This window comes from Dipodomys ordii, unplaced genomic scaffold (assembly GCF_000151885.1).
Source record: "Dipodomys ordii isolate 6190 unplaced genomic scaffold, Dord_2.0 Scaffold108, whole genome shotgun sequence".
In the NCBI taxonomy this organism is placed as follows: domain Eukaryota; kingdom Metazoa; phylum Chordata; class Mammalia; order Rodentia; family Heteromyidae; genus Dipodomys; species Dipodomys ordii.
The window spans coordinates 1,057,476-1,058,079 of record NW_012267324.1 but is presented as its reverse complement, the minus strand read 5'-3'; the positions used below and the strand labels follow the sequence as shown (position 1 = coordinate 1,058,079).

At 73.8% G+C, this 604-nt stretch overlaps 1 protein-coding gene across 1 annotated transcript in view; it reads left to right on the top strand.

Annotated features, from left to right (window-relative positions):
* Rab8a (RAB8A, member RAS oncogene family) overlaps positions 1-604 on the top strand; it is a gene marked incomplete at its 3' end in the record, with an annotated part of 9,135 nt that extends 8,531 nt beyond the window's left edge. Inside the window, exons 5-7 of the mRNA XM_013028301.1 lie at positions 112-201; positions 333-398; positions 494-604. Of these exons, the coding sequence (XP_012883755.1) occupies positions 112-201; positions 333-398; positions 494-604 (267 nt within the window). The remainder of the gene's footprint in view (positions 1-111; positions 202-332; positions 399-493) is intronic.

Here is a 604-nt window from a genome sequence, read left to right as displayed (position 1 = left end):
GGGGGCGGGGCCGGGGCACCGGGGAGGGGAGGAGCTGGGGGCGGGGCGGGCGGGCTCCACGCCCCGTCGCCCGGGGCTGCAGCGCCATGGCAGCCTTGCGTCCCTCTGCAGCACGCATCGGCGGACGTGGAGAAGATGATCCTGGGGAACAAGTGCGACGTGAACGACAAGAGGCAGGTGTCCAAGGAGCGGGGCGAGAAGGTGGGTGCGCCGCCCGCGGGCCGCCGGGGTCTCGGTTGGAAGCCGCCGGGGCGGGGGGCGGGGGCGTTCCCGAGACGCGATCCCAGGGGAGCCCCGCGCCGCCCGGTAACCGGGATGCGGTTGCCCCGCAGCTGGCGCTGGACTACGGCATCAAGTTCATGGAGACCAGCGCCAAGGCCAACATCAACGTGGAGAACGTGAGCCACGGGGGTCCCGGCAGGGGTCGCGGGTCAGGGGGCGGGGCCGCGCCCCTCCCCGCGCTGACCCCCTCCCCCACCCCGCTCCCCCGCAGGCGTTTTTCACGCTCGCCAGGGACATCAAAGCCAAAATGGACAAGAAGCTGGTGAGTGGGGGGCAGGGCGGAGCCTGGCGGCGGCGCGTGCGCACTGCGCGACCCCTGACC